Source organism: Anolis sagrei, chromosome 10 (genome assembly GCF_037176765.1).
Source record: "Anolis sagrei isolate rAnoSag1 chromosome 10, rAnoSag1.mat, whole genome shotgun sequence".
In the NCBI taxonomy this organism is placed as follows: domain Eukaryota; kingdom Metazoa; phylum Chordata; class Lepidosauria; order Squamata; family Dactyloidae; genus Anolis; species Anolis sagrei.
In genome coordinates, this window is record NC_090030.1 from 24,732,744 (window position 1) to 24,751,329 (window position 18,586).

The 18,586-nt window shown below is 43.7% G+C and overlaps 1 protein-coding gene across 1 annotated transcript in view; it reads right to left on the reverse strand.

The window, feature by feature from the left end:
* MAP7D3 (MAP7 domain containing 3) overlaps nt 1-18,586 on the reverse strand; it is a 93,274-nt gene that overhangs the window by 12,389 nt on the left and 62,299 nt on the right. The window contains exons 13-14 of the mRNA XM_060756039.2: nt 16,018-16,265; nt 3,547-3,682 (exon numbers count right to left, since the gene is read on the reverse strand). Coding sequence (XP_060612022.2) covers nt 3,547-3,682; nt 16,018-16,265 — 384 coding nt within the window. The remainder of the gene's footprint in view (nt 1-3,546; nt 3,683-16,017; nt 16,266-18,586) is intronic.

Genomic DNA, 18,586 nt, shown 5'->3' on the forward strand with positions numbered 1-18,586 from the left:
TAAAGGCCTCTTGTGTAAAGCTGTGTGTAAAGCTACTGTGTGAAGCTCATGTGTAATTTCGGTGTGAGAGGAAGCTCTGTGAGAGCTGCATGAGGAAGAAGCCCAGCATGGAAGCAAAGACGGAAGTATAAAGGACTTTATTTGTGTTGTGGAAACCTTGTTATTGTAAATAGTGCAACTATATTTATTTTGCTATAAAGAAAAGCCTCCTATGGAAGAAATAACATTGGTCTGTGTGTTTTTGTTCTTTTTATCACGTTGGGCTACTGGTGCTGGGTCACGCTGCTGCTAAGATCTTTTGTTAATAAACCCACTCGCCCCCTGACTTTTGCGCATGCGTCAGGCGTAATAAGACGTTCCGATTTACTCCTCTTCCCTAAACAGTGATTTACAGCTCATACAAAGGGTAAGAAAACAAAATAAAAAGTGACGCTGCTATTCTTAAGTGCAGGTTAAGGTTAAAAAGGACTTTTGATAGGGCCTGATCCTGACCTTGACAGAGATGAATTTCTGTCTGTCTGACCGGGTTTTTTATATTGCCGTCTAATTTTTAACATATGGGCATGTGTATCTGAGTTGTGGGTATGTTGGAGTACTCTCATGGCACTGCCCAAACCCTACTTTAAGGAATTAATCAATTTTTAATCTTTTATTGGTTTATCTTGTATTTGCACAATCATTTAGGAGGGCGTTTGAAAGGGTCTTTGAGAGAAATTTGCAAATACTGAGTAAGGGGCTTTGAATGAAATTAACAGCAAAAGAGAGACATACCCTTTCTCTGTAGAGCACCACGGAAGAAACAAGATGTGACATATTAAGATACTTTCTTACACAGGATGCTTGTGGTTAACTTCAAAGGTTGTTTTTTTTTTAAGCGAGGAGTCTGCATGTACAGGAAGGTACTTTCCATCTAAAGGTCAAGAGCGGGGGCTGGAAAGAGGGTACTTTCCATGACAAAAAAAATGTTCTTGTTTACTTGAGGTTATATATTTGGTGGTCAAAAGCCAAGGGGGACATGGCAGTCACTTGAAGGATAGCATCTGCGCATGCTACCTGGCTGTCCGTCTTCTTCATGAAGAAACTAAAATAAAACCTTGTTTTTTAAATCTTTTTTGGGACTGTTTCCTTCCTTCCGTGCTCCCGCGACGTGGACCTAAAAAGACCCAATTTAGGGTCTCTAACAGGTTGACAGGCCAGTAGGCCAGGATGCCTTGTATTCACATATGGTTTTACTGTATGTATGAGCAAGTGTGTATGTTTTGTATGTTTTGCATGTTTTGATATGGTCAAAATTGACTAATCAATAAAGAATTGTTGTTGTTGTTGTAATCTTCAAGAACAGAGTAAAGGACATTAATGATTCTTTGGCCTCAATGGAGAGGAATATCAGAAGTGATATCCGATCGCTTCAGAAAGTAATTAAAGAGATAAGAGAGGAAACTTGTGTTGTAAAAAAACTGCCCTTGAAGCTCAAAAGAAATTGGAGGAAAACGAAAATGAAATAAATCAAAATGAAATAAATCAATCAATTATACGTCGTCTGAAGACCGATTGAGGAGACACAATCTGAAACTGCTAGGAATTCCTGAGAATGTGGAGGCAAAGGACATTGAAAAAAACCTGGTGAGCTGGTTTATAAATTTAAATGTACCAATTAAAGGGACAGACATTGAGTGGGATCACAGGATTTATAGACCGGGGCCAGTGCTGGATACTCAAAAGAAATAGTGGTTGCTTTTTCAACTGAAAAGATGAAAGAACAGGTTTATAGGGAGCTAAAATAGATAAAGGACTTGAAATTTAAAGACAATGTTGTTGTAGTGAAACAAGATATTTTTTTCAGACACTGTTCAAGAAAGAAAAAAAAAATGGCTGTTTGAAAATTCTCCTGGGGCTATCCTGCAACAATTTTCACCTTTAAGGACGGGAGGAGATATAAAGCAAGGAACCCAGGAGAAGGTCAGAGACTGATGGCGCAGTTGGGAATTACTGAAAGATCAGCCCCTGGAGAGCAAAGCAGTGTGGAGGTGAAGGAGGATCCAGAAGAAGGCTCTTCTCAGAGTCTGGAAGGACTTGCTGTTGTAGTAGAGTGTGCTGGTCAAGCTACAACTGGTAGTAGAAGGGGTAAGAGGGCTGCTCAGGTGTTGGAGCAAGAGCAGCAAAGAAAACGAATTAGGGAGATATTCATGACACCTAGAGATACTGATTCGTTTGAAGGTTTCTCAGATTCTGAAATGGAGGAGGAGGGAGATGTGGGTAGAGGCTTCAAGCGGGTTACTCAGGAGCAAGAGTCAGATGAGGAACGAGAAAGGAAGTGGATCCGTGAAATACCTAATACTCCAACAGAGGAGGAGGACTTTATGGGATTCTCAGGAAATGATGGGACTGGGAGTGATAACGAAGAGGAGGATGGGCTGGATTGGACCCATGTGCAAGAGATCAGGGACATATGTACACAACCAGCTTCTAGTGATGAGTTTGAAGGGTTTTCTGGAGATTGGCAACCTGGTAATACATGGGGTGATGTAAGTCTTGATAGACGCTGGAAAAGTTGGAGGGACGGGCGGTGGCGAGCAGCTGTGGAAACTAAGGCAGCTGAGAGTGATGAAGACAGGGTGGAGAGAAGTTCATCATCCTATAATGAGTTATAGGATAAACGAAGGTATCAAACATTGGGAACTTTGCAGTAGGCAAAGTGTTGTATTCGTGCTTGGGACTTTGTTGCTGCCATTACTCTTGATTTGAGTCCTGTTACTGTGCTTCTACAGACTGGAATCTCGTAAATCCTGACTTCAACTCCCTTTTGATTTTGGATTGTTTTTTGGATGACGACATCGCTTCCTGGACTTTATCTTCTACTTCTGGTCGTGCTTTGACTTGGGACTGTTTTTTGACAACGATTTTGCTTGCTTCCACCTTGTTTCCTTATGCTTATTGAACTCTGTGATTTTGAAGCAGTTTGCTAGAACTTTTTATTATCCCGGATTATATCTCAGTATAATCCGGATTATTCTTTAAATTAGTTTTTTTGCACAGCAGTTGCTGAAGACTCTTAGTTATTTCTAGGAACACTGAGTTAAGTGTTCCTAAGCTATTTTTTGTTGTGTTAATAAATATTGTTTGAACTTTTACTTTGTGTCTGGCTCCTTTAAGGCATCTGGTTCACGACACTTGCCTTGCAAAAAAAAAAAAAAAAAAAAAAAAAAAAGGAAAAAGAAGCCAGCTAAATGGATCGCAGGAGTTATTTAATGAGTAAAAAAATGGTAAATGTGATATAAATCATATAATCCAATTAGGTTAATTTTGTTAAACATTAACGGGCCAGTGGGAAAGGCTAAAAAGTTTCGATTACAAAGCTTTGCGAGGTCAGAAGGGGCCCACTTTCTGTGTTTACAAAAAAAATCATGAACAACCATTGCTGAATTCCAACTTATGGGAAACAGTAGCTGTAACTAAAGGGACCAAAAAATCGAGGGGAACAGAGATTTTAATGAGGAAAAATACAAATATACAGATCCTGTGCAAAAATGCTCTCAAGTGCTTTACCTTTCCTCTTCTTCTCTCTGGACTCTTTCCTGGTCTTCGCGTTCCCGTTGCTCCCGCGCCAGCCGGCGTTTCTCTGCTAAGATCCTTGCTGCTTCTTCGGCCGTTGTGGTCCCCGGAGCAGTTTTGCTGCTAGTATCTGAAAAGGAAGATGATGGAAGAATCACACAAAAGCAACACAAAGCTGCATCCAGGGGAAACCACGCTCTGCCTTTGGAGGCCGACCAAGTGGAAGAAGGCTCTCACTGGCACAAACCATTTGCAATGCACAATGCCAATGAGGCCTTACTCCATTGCTAGGGTTCCGAAATAATAATAATATGCAGCAAAGAGACTAATTTCAATACAAGTAATTTTTTTGTCGTGTCAGGGGCAACTTGAGAAACTGCAAGTCGCTTCTGGTGTGAGAGAATTGGCCGTCTGCAAGGACGTTGCCCAGGGGACACCAGGATGATTTGATGTTTTATCATCCCAGTCTGAAATGAGAAATCCCATTGTTCAGTTACATTGAGAAGTATTGTCAAAGGATTCCATGGGTTGCTGTGAGTTTTCCAGGCTGTATGGCTATGTTCCAGAAGCATTCTCTCCTGATGTTTCACCCATATCTATGGCAAGCATCCTCAGAGGTTGTGAGGTCTGTTGGAAACTAGGCAAGTGAGATTTATATATCTGTGGAATGTCCCCCAGACAGGAAGAGCCAGGCTTTGAAGCTGCAAGGCCATTCAATGCTAATCAAGCCTGTCAACTGCAAAATTCACACTTCCCTCAAACAGAATTATTTCTCCCACCCTGGACATCATTCCACAGATATATAAACCTCCCGTGCCTAGTTTCCAACAGATCTCACAACCACTGAGGCTGTCTGCCATAGATGTGGGTGAAACGTCACGAGATAATGCTTCTGGAACATGGCCACACAGCCCGGAAAACTCACAGCAACAGATTCAGAAGCGCTACACTGATCAAACCCTTGGTTATTATAAAAAATGGGCCTTACTCATGGTGAGTTAGTGCAATGGCAAACACAAAAGAAAATAAGTATCAGATGAGTTATTTTGTTCCAATGCATGGTTCCTAACAATATACAATATATATATTGAAAACCGCTCCGAGCCTTCGGGGAATGGAGGTATATAAAATTGATTAATAAATAAGTAAATAAATAAAATAAAATAAACAGATTTCTATCTCCCAGATTCTGATATCTGATAGTACAGACTGCAGCATGAATGTGGTGAAGACCAACCATAATAGTTTGCAAAAGTCATATCCAAATCAGGTTTACCGCATGGTGATCGTCACTGTCACCACTTAGATGTGACCCTCCAGTTGAGAATGGTGAGGTGAAAACATACAGACCACTTTGGGGTTAGCAATTAGTATACAGGGTTAGTCAAAATGAATAGGCCAATAAGAAAATTAATTGTACCCGAATGTATGTTTACTATAACCAAACCACAGCTACGTAGCGACAGATAAACTATCAAAGTTTTTTTTGAGCAACACACATGTACGTTAATGCCGCTAGGCGTCGCTAGGAGTCGCTGTTTTCAAAATGGCGGAATCAGGCAAAGAGAAGGCGTTTTGTGTGATGACATTTGCTAAAACAATGTCAGTAATTACGGTCCAGCGAGAATTTCGAGCCAAGTATGGCAAGGAACCACCTCATCGACATTCCATTGCGAGGTGGGTAAAGCAATTTGAGGAGACGGGCTGCTTATGCAAGGGTAAAACCACAGGACATTCCGCAAAAAACTGTGTGGCGCGTGTTACGCAAACGTTTGCAGTTCAAGCCGTATAAATTGCAAATGGTGCAGACTTTGAAAAAAGGTGACTATTCGAAACGACACGATTTTTGCGAATCAATGCAGCGAAGACTAGAGGAGGAAGGCTTTGCCAACAGACTGGTCTTCAGTGACGAGGCAACGTTTCACCTGTGCGGGAAGGTCAATAGGCATAATCTCCGCTTTTGGGGATCTGAAAATCCTCATGCCGTATTGGAACATGTAAGGGATTCGCCGAAGGTAAACGTTTTCTGTGCAATAACCAACCGTCACGTGTTTGGCCCATTCTTTTTCGCGGAGAAAACCGTAACAGGCATAGTGTACGCTGACATGTTGTCTGAATGGTTGATGTCACAGTTAGAAGAGAAAGTGCCCGATTTCGTATTCCAACAGGACGGTGCCCCTCCGCATTGGCACAACAGTGTACGCGAGTACCTCAACGAACACCTTCCCAGACGTTGGATTGGCCGTGCTGGAGTGACTGATCTTCCATTCCTCCTGTGGCCCCCCAGGTCCCCCGACCTCACACCATGCGACTTTTCTCTCTGGGGGTATGTGAAAGACACTGTGTTCCGACCTCCATTACCGCTGACCTTGGACGACTTAAAACAGCGCATATGTGCTGCATTCGATGCCATTACGTCGGATGTGCTGCAACGGATGTGGAATGAACTGGACTATCGCTTGGACGTCTGCCGTGTCACACGGGGCGCCCATATCGAACATCTCTGAAGGTGAGACAAAACTTTGATAATTTATCTGTCGATACGTAGCTGTAGTTTGGTTACAATAAACATACATTCGTCTAAAATTAATTTTCTTATTGGCCTATTCATTTTGACTAACCCTGTATATTAAAACAACAACATCGTCATTTATTACGTTCCATAGACCCATTAGTAAAACCAACAGTTTTTATAAATTCTCCCATCTTAGGAGTAGTCCGCTGTACAAGATACATCTAATTGGTCTCAAGTAATACCCATATCGAAGGTTAGTTAGTTTATATCTATATAAACAAAAATGTAATGTTAGTTCGTGCTACCATCAGAACTCAAAAACCACTGGGGGAATTGACACCAAATTTGGACACAAGACATCTAACAGTCCAATTTAGGTTCTCCACTCAAAAAAATTGATGTTGTCATTTGGGAATTGTTGTTGCTGGGATTTATAGTTTACCGACAATCAAAGAGAATTCTGAACTCCACCAATGATAGAATTGAACCAAACATGGCATACAGGACTTCTATGACCAACAGAACACACTGGAAGGGTTTGGTGGACATTGACCTTGAATTTGGGAATTATAGTTCAGCCACATCCAGAGAGCACTGTGGACTCAAACAATGATGGATCTGGACCAAACTTGACACAAATATTCCATATGCCCAAATATGAACACAGATGGAGTTTGGAGGAAATAGACCTTGACATTTGGGATTTGTACTTACTGGGATTTATAGTTCACCTACAATCAAAGAGAATTCTGAACTCCACCAATGATGGAATTGAACCAAACATGGCATACAGGACTTCCATGACCAACAGAACACACTGGAAGGGTTTGGTGGGCATTGACCTTGAGTTTGGAAGTTGTACTTCACCTACATCCAGAGAGCACTGTGGACTCAAACAATGATGGATCTGGACCAAACTTGACACAAACATTCCATATGCTTAAATATGAACACAGATGGAGTTTGGAGGAAACAGACCTTGACATTTGGGATTTGTAGTTACTGGGATTTATAGTTCACTAAAATTAAAGAGCATTCTGAAACCCACAAACAACAGAAACGGGGCAAACTTAGATCCATGTCTGATGAACTGGGGTGCAGCTGATGAACAACTGCACTGCATCCTGTCAGACATGGGTCTATTTTTTTCCATAATTCAAGCCCTATGAGGTGCAGCTTAAAGAGCTTGGCATGTTTAGCCTATAGAAGAGAAGGCTGAGAGGAGACATGATGAGGGTCATGTATAAATATGTGTGTGTGTGTGTGTGGGGGGGAGTCATAGGGAGGAGGGAGCAGGCTTCTTTTCCGCTGTCCTGGAGACTAGGACGCAATGGAACAATGGCTTCAAACTACAGGAAAGGAGATCCTGTCAGATCCCCAAAATCTGGAGGAAAGCAAGAGTAATAGCCATCTTGAAGCCAGGCAAAGACCGTAATGACCCAAAAATCTACAGACCAATCTCCCTGTTGTGTCACCTCTGCAAAGTTCTGGAGAGACTTATTTTGCATACAATTACGGAAAAAATAGACCCATGTCTGATCCCACAGCAAGCTGGCTTCAGGAAAGGCAAAAGCTGCACATCGCAAGTGCTGAACCTGACTCAGCACATAGAAGATGGCTTTGAAAGGCAGCAGATCACAGGAGGTGTCTTCAGCGGCTTATGGTACTGTAAACCATCGCCTCCTCCTGAGAAAAATGTATAATATCACAAAGGACTACCACCTCACCCGCCTCATAGGAAACCTGCTACAAAACAGGAGCTTTTTTGTTGAGTTCCACGGCCAGAGAAGCAGATGCCGTAAACAGAAGAACGGCCTGCCTCAGGGGAGCGTGCTTGCTCCATCCATGTTCAACATCTACACAAATGACCAGCCATTGCCAGAAGGGACACAGAGTTTCATCTATGCTGATGATCGTGCCATTACTGCTCAAGCAGGGAGCTTTGAGATGGTAGAACAGAAGCTCTCCAAAGCGCTAGGTGCTCTTACTGCCTTACTCTTACAGGGAAAACCAGTTGATCCCTAATCCATCTAAAACACAGACATGTGCCTTTCACCTTAAGAATAGACAAGCATCCCAAGCTCTGAGGATTACCTGGGAAGGAATCCCACTGGAGCATTGCAGCACACCCAAATACCCGGGAGTCACTCTGGACCGTGCTCTTACCTACAAGAAGCACTGCCTGAACATCAAGCAAAAAGTGTTTGCTATAAACAATATCATACAAAAGCTGTCTGGCACAACCTGGGGATCACAACCAGACACAGTGAAGACATCTGCCCTTGCGCTATGCTACTCTGCTGCTGAGTATGCATGCCCAGTGTGGAAAATATCTCACCACGCTAAAACAGTGGATGTGGCTCTTAATGAGACGTGCCGCATTATCACAGGGTGTCTGCGCCCTACACCACTGGAGAAATTACGCTGTCCAGCCGGTATTGCACCATCTGACATCCGCTGTGAAGTATCAGTCAATAGTGAAAGGACCAAGGCAGTGACATCTCCAGCTCATCCCTTGTTTGGATATCAGCCAGCACGTCAACGACTTAAATCAAGAAATAGTTTTCTAAGATCTACAGAGACACTCGCTGGAACACTTCAGCAAGCAAGAGTCCAAAAGTGGCAGGCTCAAACCCAGAATCTCAAGCAATGGCTGATACCAAATGAGAGACTCCCTCCTGGGCACACAGAAGACTGGGTGACTTGGAAGGCGCTGAACAGACTGCGCTCTGGCACCATGAGATGCAGAGCCAGCCTTCGGAAATGGGGCTACAAAGTGGAATCCACGACATGCGAGTGTGGAGAAGAGCAAACTACAGACCACCTGCTGCAATGTAACCGGAGCCCTTCAATCCTCCTGAGAGGCCCTTCTTTTGCTCCCGCCCGCATTGCAGGTGCGGCTTGCGGGGACGAGAGAGAGGGCCTTCTCTGTGGTGGCCCCCCGGCTCTGGAACTCACTCCCCAGAGACATTAGACCAGGTGTCCTCAAATTAAGGCCCGGGGACCGGATGCGGCCCTCCAAGGTCATTTACCTGGCCTTCGCTCAGGGTCAACCTAAGTCTGAAATGGCTTGAAAGCACACAACAATAACAATTCTATCTCATCAGCCACAAGCAGGCCCACACTTCCCATTGAAATAATAATAAGTTTATATTTGTTAAAATTGTTCTTCATTTTAATTATTGTATTGTGTTATGTGTTTTTGCACTACAAATAAGATATGTGCAGTGTGCATAGGAATTCATTCATATATTTTTTTCAAATTATAATCCGGCCCTCCAACAGTTTGAGGGGCTGTGACCTGGCCCTCTGTTTAAAAAGTTTGAGGACCCCTGACCTAGAAGGTGTGTGTGAACATTTTGGGGGTAATGTTATTGATTGACTGTAGGAGTCAATGCAGTGCAGCCCTCCAAGGTCTCCTGGGGGGCTTCTTTGGCCAACTTGCCCTTCCAACAGTTGCCCAAGCCTGTACCAAAGATGGCAGAAGAGGAAACAATATGCCACAAGGATGCCACATAGATTAGACACACTGCAATTGACCTAAAGCATTAACTAAGCACAGGAGCCCCTCCATGGTGCCTGCCCAAGCCTCTTTGCATGCATTGTAAGCCAAGGAACCCACTCACCTGTGGCTGTTTGCAGAAAGAGGTTCTTCTGCCAGGTCCATGGGCCAGACTCCTTTACTGCTGAGTACTTCTCCAGAGAGGGAAGCACTCAGGACATCTCTTCTGAAATGTCTCTTTTGGGGGGATGGCAGAGGCCGTCCTTCCTGCTCAGAGGGGAAGAGGATGCATGTGCAGAGGGGCAAAGAGGCATATGGGGGTGCCATTCGTTTGGAATCACTTTACTCCACCCATTGGAGGACTCTGACCCCATGAGTGACTGACTGCACATACGACAAAATCAGCATTTCAGTAGAACCCGCTCGTGGAATGTTAAAGTTCTGATACCAGAGCAACAACCTCCCTCCTTTCCCATTACTTGAACAGTTTCATCAATTGTGACAATTTTGCAGGAACCCAAGACAAGACACCAAGACCTAACCAGTAAGCATTTATCTGTGAATCATCTTTTATAACAATGTGATAACAGTCAGAAAAAAAAATCAGTGTTGGAAGTGACCAACTCAAAGACTTGGAATTGACCGTTTGCTATGAACTGTTAGAAACATCATTTTGGTTTGCTGCCCTATGAGTAGTTTTACTACAAGCCACTTTGGAGAGAAAAAGCAGTTTTTTGTTGTTTTTTTTGTCGTGTCAGGAGCAACTTGAGAAACTGCAAGTCACTTCTGGTGTGGGAGAATTGGCCGTCTGCAAGGATGTTGCCCAGGGGACGCCCGGATGATTTGATGTTTTTATCATCCTTCTGGGAGGCTTCTCTCATGTCCCCGCATGAGGAGATGGAGTTGATAGAGGGAGCTCATCCGCCCCTCCCCGGATTCGAACCTGCAACCTGTCAGTCTTCAGTCCTGCCAGCACAGGGGTTTAACCCACTGCGCCACCGGGGGTTCCATAAAAAGCAGGGTATATACAAATAATAATCGTAATTGTCAAAGGCTTTCATGGCCGGAATCACTGGGTTGTTGTAGGTTTTTTGGGTTGTATGACCATATTCTAGAAGCATTTTCTCCTGACATTTTGCCACATCTGTGACAAGCATCCTCAGAGGTTGTGAGGTTTGTTGGAAACTGGACAATTGGGTTTATATATCTGTGGAAGGTCCAAGGTGGGAGAAAGAACCCTAAACGGTTTGGGACCCTCCTACCTGGTGAACGCATTTCTGTATACGAACCCACACGATCCCTTCGTTCATCTGGTGAAGCCCTGCTCACGATCCCACCAGCATCGCAAGCGCGATTGGTGGGGACGAGGGACAGGGCCTTCTCGGTGGTGGCCCCACGACTCTGGAACTCCCTCCCCAAGGACATCAGGCATTCCCCAACATTGGCAGTCTTCAGAAGGAGCTTGAAAACATGGATGTTCCAGTGTGCCTTCCCAGATTAAGGAATCCCAAGCAATTGTCCCTTATGCACTATATGAGAGTTAGAATTGTCTGCACACCCTTCTATTCCCAAAATATCCAGTCTACCTCAACTGGACATGCCCAGCATTTTTAGAATTTTAACTATTACATTTGGCCCTGCCACAGGTTTTTAATAGTGTTGTGCTTTTTCTACTGTTTTATTGTTTGCTTATGTATTGTTGCATTGTATTGCTGTCTGTTGTGTTTTGTTCATGATGTACTTTGGGCTCGGCCTCTTGTAAGCCGCACCGAGTCCTGTGGGAGATGGTAGCGGGGTACAAATAAAGGTTTATTATTATTATTATTATTATTATTATTATTATTATTATTATTAGTCTATTGGAGCTAGGTGTGAATGTTTCAATTGGCCAACTTGATTAGATTTGATGACTAGACAGTTTTTAGGTGTGACTTGTTACTGCCTGGGAAATTTCCTTGTTGAGAGGCGACCAGGAGTTCCTGATTGTTTCCTGGCTGGAGTTGCCCTGTGTCTGAGTTTTGTTTTTTATCTACTGTTAAAATTTTAGCTTTGTAGTACTGGTAGCTAGATCTTGTTAATTTTCATGGTTTCTTCATTTCTGTTGAAATTATCCACATGCTTGTGGATTTCAATGGCTTCTCTGTGTAGCGTGACATGGTGGTTGTGAGAGTGGTCCAGCATTTGTGTGTTCTCAAATAATATGCTGTGTCCAGGTTGGTTCATCAGGTGCTCTGCTATGTGTTGGGGTTCAGCCTGTGTGTGAACCTGAACCTGATTCTCTGATTGTATTTCCTGATGCCAATGTAGATGTCAATGTGAATTCTGAGGCCAATTTAGATGATGATGGTTTGAGTAGTGAAAATCCTACAGCCTTGGAAAGTGAAAGTTAAGATTCCCATGAGAACATGCATTCTGAGCCGAGCGGAGACGTTTCACTCCCTTTTCCTCCCAGTCTTAGTTCTCCAGAGAATCTGACACCTGGCCTGCCTAATGAGGATAGGCGGGGGCAGATTTGGCAGAGCCGGGAAGAAGCACAAAGTTTACGTAGGTCAGCTACATTGAGAGAAATCCAAACAAAAACTTCAACCGTGTCTCGCAATAGATTTCTTGGCCTTAAGTATGCCTGGCCTGAATGCAGCTTCAGACCAGACATTGTTCCAGATTCATGAGCAAGCTTTTGCAGGTCCCCTAATTCAAGTGGCCTTGTTCCTCGGAGGTTTTCTAGTTGTTTCAAGTACGATTAGTGGATTGCTAACAGGTTCCAGGATTCAGCAGTTTTGCTGTGGGTTTTATGATCTTCTTTATGGACATTTCTTGTTGCTGATTTTTACTGTGACTTTTTACCTTTGCATTTTTCCTCTATTTTGTACTCATCTTTCATCAATAAAGAAGGATTGTTTTCCTGAAGTCAAGTGTGGTGGATTGTTGTCTGAGGGTCCAGTTTCCTGCTCTGGGTTGCAACACTATGGCTGACTTCTCTGGTTGAAGTAGTCTGCAGTGCCTTTTATGTTCCTTGATTCATGTTTGGTGGTCCCTATGTAGACTTGTCCACAGCTGCATGGTATCCGGTAGACTCCTGCTGAGGTGAGAGGATCCCTCTTGTCCTTTGCTGAACGTAGCATTTGTTGGATTTTCTTGGTGGGTCTGTAGATAGTTTGTATGTTGTGATTCCTCATCAGCTTACCTCTGCAGTCTGTGGTTCCCTTGATGTATGGCAAGAACACTTTTCCTGTGGGTGGATCTTTGTCTTTACTCTCGTGGCTTGTTCTTGGTCTTGCAGCTCTTCTGATGTCTGAGGTGGAGTCTCCATTGGCCTGTAGAGCCCAGTTGAGGTGGTTCAGTTCGTCTTGGTGGGATTCGCTTTTTGCACTGTCTCCCGGGGCTTTAATGGTGCTTCTTTTTTGACTTGAGTGATGATTGGAGTTTTAATGTAGGTAGGTATCGATCTCTGTATGTAGGTTTTTAAACTGTGTGACCCAACTGTTGATCTGGTTTGTGGACGACTAGGAGATCTAGAAATGGCAGTTTTCCTTCATTTTCTTTTTCCATGGTGAAGTGGATGTTGGGATGGATGCTGTTCAGGTGGTCCAGGAACTTGTTTAGTTCTTCTTCTCCATGGCTCCAAATGGTGAAGGTGTCATCCACATATCTGAACCATTTCGTGGGCTTTTTTGTTGCTGTTTCCACGGATTGTTTTTCATAGCAAATTTCTACATACTTTGAAGCATCACTCGCTTTACACATTAGTTGTTACACTTCCTAGGTTAATGATATTAAGTAGCTGAACTGGCCACAGTAGTCCATGCTCTGGTTACATCCCGTATAGATTACTGCAACGCTCTCTATGTGGGGTTGCCTTTGAAAACTGCTCAGAAGCTTCAAATGGTCCAACGGGCGGCAGCCAGGTTGCTAACAGGAGCAGCACTCAGGGAGCATACTACTCCTCTGTTGCGCCAGCTCCACTGGCTGTCAATCTGCTTCCGGGCACAATTCAAAGTGTTGGCTTTAGCCTATAAAGCCCTAAATGGTTTTGGTCCAACTTACCAATCTGTACGTATCTCTCTGTACGAACCATCTAGAACGCTAAGATCTCCTGGGGAGGCCCTGCTCTTGCTTCCTGCCTTCCTCACAGATGCGGCTGGCGGGGACGAGAGACAGGGCCTTCTCAGCGGTGGCCCCTTGACTGTGGAATGCCCTACTTAGAGATAAGATCGGCCCCCTCCCTCCTATCCTTCTGAAAAATTGTGAAAACCTGGATTTTCGAACAGGCCTTCCCGAATATGCAATACATATATGATATTATGGACAATTGACGACACAACTGGATAATGATTTGAGATGGAGACACTTTGATAATGTTTTAAATGTTGTGTATGACTTTTATGTTTTTATAGTGAGGTTAGTATTTTATAGTATTAATGATTGTTTTATTTTGTTGTATCTGCTCTGGCATCCAATTGTTGCCTATCGTTTTTTTTAAAATAATATCTTTATTGAATTTTCAGATGTAACATTGAAAGGGGATGAAGGTTAGACAGGGAATTGGGTAGTGCTGGGAAGTGTGAGTGGGGTGAAGTCCAAGACGGTACAAAAGAGAAAAGCAAAGAAAGAGAAAATAAAATAATAATAATAATAATCTATATATATAAAAATGCTCTGTGCATAATGAGTACCTTAAAAACAAAAGAACCAATGAACGAAATCACACCAAATTTGGCAACAAAACGTCTCACAACACAAGGCGTGACTATCACTCAAAAAATTATGATTTTGTCATTTGGGAGTTGTAGTTGCTGGGATTTATAGTTCACCTAAAATCAAAGAGCTTTCTGAACTCCATCAACGATGGAATTGAAACAAACTTGGCACACAGGACACCCATGCCCAACAGAACATACTGGAAGGTTTTGGTGGGCATTGACCTTGAGTTTGGGAGTTGTAGTTCACTCATATCCAGAGAGCACTGTGGACTCAAACAATGATGGATATGGACGAAACTTGGCACAAGCACTCAATACACCCAAATATGAACACACATGGAGTTTGGGGGAAATAGACCTTGACATTTGGGAGTTGTAGTTCCTGGGATTCACAGTTCACCTACAATCAAAAAGCATTCTGAACCCCACGAATGACAGAATCGGGGCAAACTTCCCACACAGAACCCACATGACCAACAGAAAATACTTAAGGCCATCCAATCCAACTCCCTTCATCAGGGCAAGAAAACGCAATCAAAGTCCTCCTGACAAAGAGCCATCCAGCCATAGATATAGATATAGATAGATAGCGAGGGAGTTGTAGTTGCTGGTATTTATAGTTCACCTACAATCAAATAGCATGATAGAATTGAACCAACCGGGGCATACAGGATTCCTAGAAGGGTTTGATGAGCAATGACCTTGAGTTTGGGAGTTGTAGTTCACCTACATCCAGAGAGTACCATGGACTCAAACAGTTATGGATCTGGACCAAACTTGGCATGAATATTCCATATGCCCAAATATGAACACAGATGGAGTTTGGGAAAAATAGACCTTGACATTTGGGAGTTGTAGTTACTGTGATTTATAGTTCACCTATAATCAAAGAGCGTTGTGAACCCCACGAATGACAGAATTGGGGCAAACTTCCCACACAGAACCCCCATGTCCAACAGAAAATACTCAAGGCCATCCAGTCCAACTCCCTTCACCAGGGCAAGAAAACATAATCAAAGCCCTCCTGACAAAGAGCCATCCAGCCATCGATATAGATGGATAGATATGATTCATACACACAGAGAGATATAGTATCATAGATTTGAAATGGACCCCTGAAGAAGGATAATTGTATGTTGCATGTTCCAGAGTAGGCAAACCTGACAAAGAGCCATCCAGGCATAAATATAGATAGATAGATATGATTCTCACACAGATATAGTATGGAAGATTTGAAATAGACCCTTAAAGAAGGACTATGATATGTTGCATATTCCAGGGTGGGCAAACCAGACACTCTCCACATCAACACTGACAAAGAAACAGAAAGAAATACTGTTTATCCACAAGCACAAAGAAATTACATATATTAGAAACCAACACTTTCTCATTACTTTATTTTCCAGATCATCAGACTGGGCCACAGCAAGGCATGGCAGGGGACAGCTAGTAATAATAATAATAATAAAGGGCAATTGTTGCCTATTGTTAACCACTCCGAGTCGCCCTTGGGCTGAGAGGGGCGGTATATAAATGTGGCAAATAAATAAATAATAAACTGATTTTTGTTCAGATAGGAATTGGCATGTACTGATACAATAAATACAAGTTACAGCATTAAACCCATTTAACCACATTACTCTTGGAGAAATGCCATGTGGCTGTTTACACTCCTCACCTTTTGTGAGTGTCAGAGGGAAAGGCAGAGCGAGAGGCAAACATGTTATCACTGATGCACACACTCTTACCTTCTTTGGTCTTTGGAGCTGTGGCAGCAGGGCTTTCCTTCTCTGAGGCGTGTGGTAAGGGGCTCTGTTCTTGCCCCGCGAGGTCCACCACTCGCTCCTTTGGTTTGGGCTCCAGGTCTGCTCTCTTTTTGGTAATGTTTAGCACATTCGGAGTGAGCGACGGGCGCTGTATAGGGACCGGTTTTGGGACCGGGACAGAAGACGTCTGTTGCCTTAAGACATTCGGTGAGTTTGGATGAGGCTTTTGTCTGCCGAGGAAAGGACATTGGTCAGGACTCTGCTGAAAGACAGACCTTGCTTTGGCATGGAAAGAAGTATGACATTTTTCTGTGTACAAAAACCTTGCCCATGACAAGAGTTTGTATCCATTACACGTCCCAACACAAAAATAAAAGGTATCTTACTGTCTGGGTTTTTAGGTCTATTCCTGGGGATATTTGGGGCACAGGTTCAGAAAATTGCACCAGACAGATTGCAATGACTTTGGATTTTTAGACAAGGTTATCATTAGTCTCGTGCATTTGTATGGAATCGCTGTCCATTTTGTTTTGTTTCATTCTCTTAGCCCCGTTTTCTTTTTGTTCACTGCTTCCAAAAATGGGGAACCTATTAGACAGGGCGTTTCATTCAGCATCCGAAAGAATGAAAATTTTAAGACATTGGACAACATGGGCGTCTTTCCCAGGCTCCCCTTCCGCTCAGTTTTCGGGTTAGAGGGGTGAAAATTGCCACACACGGAGGGCACATCTACTACTCTTTGCCCATCAAGTTGTATAATGTTTGGGTCATCCCCTAATTTTTAGGGATTTTTTAAATTTTCTACAAATAAAATCTTAAAAACATGGCATGGTTTGTACTTATATCCTTCATTACGACGGTGGCCAGGGGAGCTTTTGCACAATTAAAACTTGTGCACCAGCTGCGCCCGTACCTTGGGAAGTCTGATTTGGCCACGGGGGTCCACGCTCTGGTTACATCCCGTTTAGACTACTGCAACACTCTCTACGTGGGGTTGCCTCTGAAGACTGCCCAGAAGCTTCAAATGGTCCAACGAGCGGCAGCCAGATTGCTAACAGGAGCGGGGTACAGAGACCATACAACTCCTCTGTTACGCCAGCTCCACTGACTGCCAATTAGCTTCCGAGCACAATTCAAAGTGCTGGTGTTGACCTATAAAGCCCTAAACGACTCCGGCCCTGTTTACCTCTCCGAACAGATTCTCCCCTATGAACCATCAAGGTTACTAAGATCTTCCGGAGGGGCCCTGCTCTCGGTCCCACCATCTTCGCAATCGCGGCTGGTGGGAACGAGGGACAGGGCCTTCTCGGTGGTGGCCCCTCAGCTTTGGAATTCCCTCCCACCAGAGATTAGATCTGCAGGTTTTCACCTCCACGTAGAAGAGACCTGAAGTGAAAGACTGGGCTTAAGACACACTAGCATCTGATAGCGTTTTGGTTTGGAGGAGGTAGAGAACGGGATGCTGTGGGGAGTGGGATACAGTGGGGCCCTTCTCTCTCCTCTCCATCCTACTTCCTGCTGAGTGAAGGCGGTCTCTGACCCATGGCAGCAGAACAAGAGGTGCTCTCCCCCATCGATTTACTCCCCAATTTTGCTCTGTTTGCAGGTCAACTATCTGGCTGGACGAACTTTGGCCAAAACATGTGGGATGAGCTGGAGGGAGGTGTTGCATCCCAGTTCAAGAAACGAGACCATAAGATTAAATCCACCACACTGGACTGTAGGAAAAGCAATCCTTGTTTATTGATGAAAAACTGGTTACAAAAGAAAGGTAAATGCAAAGTCAAAAAGCCACAGAAAAACACAGCAGTCAGTAAAATCTCTGAACTTGAGCAAAATTTCAAAAGCCACAATCCAAGAACCAGGAACCTGTTAGCCTTTTACTAACCATGAACTTGATAACTAAGCCTCTGGGATTACCGGCCATGAAACACAGGAATTCTGCCAAGGCACAGCCACAGTCCCAAACGTTGCTTGATCTAAAGAGGCACCCGGCAGGAGGCCTCTTAAACCAAAGAAGCTATTCTTTGAAACACCCCTTGACTTAGAAGCCTGGGCCTGTCTCTCCTGTAAACGATGTGACCTTCGTAGAAACTGGGAAACATTTCTATCTCTAACTATCTGTTCTCTTCGGTCCTCATTAAAAACCCCAGGTGGAGAGATATCACGGCTAGCTTCCAAAACATTTTCCTCCAGCTGTTGAGTTTCATTTTCATCTCCGCTGACCTCTGCATCAACAACAGATTCCACACTGTCAGGGTCAGGGAGAGCTTGCTCAGTTGGAAAAACTATCAGAGAATCCGGTTCACACAGATCAGGATCAGGCTGAACCCCAACAGGAGGGGTGAATGGGTATATAAGGACCATGTGAGAAGCACCAGGTGGGCGGAAAAGCAGGTGGTCAAATGGTTATCGTTCCCACTTTCCTTTTGTTTCGCTATAGGCTTGTTCTTAAGTCGAATTTGAATGAAAATCTGAACAGAAACGATTTTGAAGTGTAACTCCAGCCAAATATCTACATATCTTTGGATAGCATAAGGAAGGATTAACA